Source organism: Vicia villosa, linkage group LG3, assembly GCF_029867415.1.
Source record: "Vicia villosa cultivar HV-30 ecotype Madison, WI linkage group LG3, Vvil1.0, whole genome shotgun sequence".
Lineage (NCBI taxonomy): Eukaryota > Viridiplantae > Streptophyta > Magnoliopsida > Fabales > Fabaceae > Vicia > Vicia villosa.
In genome coordinates, this window is record NC_081182.1 from 12,093,045 (window position 1) to 12,095,393 (window position 2,349).

General features: G+C 33.5%; 1 protein-coding gene across 1 annotated transcript; it reads right to left on the reverse strand.

Moving 5' to 3' along the window:
* Positions 1-535: 535 nt before the first annotated feature.
* Positions 536-1,480, reverse strand: LOC131657554 (uncharacterized). Its single transcript, XM_058926939.1, has one exon. The coding sequence runs from the start codon at positions 1,478-1,480 to the stop codon at positions 536-538; it is 945 nt and encodes a 314-aa protein (XP_058782922.1).
* Between the last annotated feature and the right edge of the window lie 869 nt (positions 1,481-2,349).

A 2,349-nucleotide genomic window follows, 5' to 3' on the forward strand; every position in this document is an offset into this window, starting at 1 on the left:
AAATAGTATAATTGTTTGTTGTTTCTAAGACATTTTACACAGAAACTAACTTTACCCAATTTTTTGAGTTGGATAGATAAGAATTCAACATTTTTTAAATCTCTTTGGGGCGATATGGTATATTTTTACCCCATGTATTATGGAAGGATATCAAGAAAGGAGAGAGGTAATGTATGTAAGGCAAATTCTCAACCATTCCAAACAAAATCGTTTCTTCTCAACCATTCATGGAAAATCCAATAGCTTCAAAAATAAACTAATGAAAGCAAGGAATCTCATATTTAACCACAAATTAACAATACTTATAATTTCAACCGATAGAGTTACTGTCAAAAAATGAAAAAGAAAAGAACAAGAGTATTGATGACAGGGGGAAAGAAAACCTAAGCCCTGTTATATGAGTTTTGTATGTTTTGCATGTATGATGTATGATAACTTACATAAGTAAAAAAAACATTAAAAGAATATTTGTTGGTTGGAGTATATAATATCTTTAATTAACAGAAAAAAGAGAAGAAGAAAAAAAAAAAACTATCTAGTGCGAGAGGGTAAGAGTATTGAGAAGAAGAACGCGTGAGTTGATCAAAGCTCTGAAAACTTTGTCACTAACACTTTCAACACCGCAAATACATTCTTCTAAATCACGCATTCTCTTCAAAACCATTCTCACTTCTTCATCTCCTTTCTTTTTCAAATTCCCAATATTCTCAACCTCATTCAACTGCTTCTCAATTTCCTCAATCCCTTCACACTCCTTATAACTCCCACCTTTTCTCACCATTTTCACCCACGAAAATCTCCTCGAACCAAACGACATTGCTACGCTGTTAAAAACCGCAACAGAAACAGAAACCGTTAAACTCATAACATCTTCAATCACACCTCCAAGTTCAACACTATCCGCAATTGACAACAAAGTTGTAGAAGAAGATGAATAAACAGGAACATTCAGTTGTTGTTGCTTAGCACCAAAGTTAACACATCGGATTCCAGAAACTAGCTTTTCAACTTCCTTACTCAATTTCTTTTTACTTTTCAAATATAGAACTAGTTTCGATTCATCTCGTTTTCTTATCGCGATTTGAACCGAGGAATGTTCTTCTTTAAGAGATAAAATCGACGTTTGAAACATTCCATAAGCGTCCACGAATAGGAGAGAATATTCTAGAAGCTTCTCGACCCAAACAGGGTGGAAGCGAAGAGAGTCTTGAGTTTGCGGAAGTTGGAGAATGTCTTGAAAAGTTTCATGTGTTTGTTTGAGAAGTGTTAAACCGTTGGAGAGGCTTTTGGATGTTAATTTGGTAGTGGAATTAGTCCAAGATCTGAGACCGTTGATCTCATCCTTGATCTGAGAAATCAACGGATGAGATCTGCAGGGAAGACTAATGGATCTTATGTGGTGTGATATTGATGGCTTTTGTGATGGACGGTTAGGATTTTTGTTTGGAAACGAAACTGAACGACGAAAAACACCTACCATTTTTTAAAACCTGTTTTCTTTGTTCTAAGTTCTTCTAACTAATTGTGGTGAGGAAGAAAGAGGTAGAGAAATTTTATGAAGAGGTTTCATTGATTTGAAGTATTTATATGCGTAGTTGACACATGCACACGAAGGAATGAGGACAAAGAAGCCAGCTTTTTGCATTAACTATAGAAACTTTTGTGTGAAATATTAATAATGTGTTATTTTAATTATTGAAATTAATTGAAGTTTTTAGTATTAAACATGTGATTGAGATTTGAGATAACAGTAACCGCGTGTATCGGCGTGGTTTGTTCGGTGACATTTGAAGTGGAATCTTTAAGTATCCATAGCTTTCTGGTTTTTAGGTACTGTTTCTTCATTTTCTAACAATAATTAATAACGCGTGTGAGTTGTATAATACAGAGATGTTAGTATTTTCAACACTTGGAACTGGAAATTGGTTCGATTTATTTATAATTTTCTAAGAAGATACTAATGTGAAAATCAAGAATTGATGATTTACTCTAAGAAAATTTTGTAGAAATCAACACTCGTCCAAAATATTTTTGACACTTCAATTTAAAGTCAATCGTAATTTGCTTTGAATAAATTATTACATCACAGGCTGTGGACTTTTTATAATCTGAGCAGGAATTATTGAAAAAGCATTTTCGGTGTGCCACTAGCGAACATAATGCCAATAATCATGTTCATATATGCTTTGATCATTCATAAGACTGCTAGTATTGACGACTCAGTTGTTGTTTAACAAAGACAAAACTATCAAAGGACAAACAGTGTTAAGAATTGCTGGTTGTGCTCTTGTATGTTTTCAAATTAGACACTTATTGAAATAGTTGGTTTCTTGTCCTTGATAAATCCAG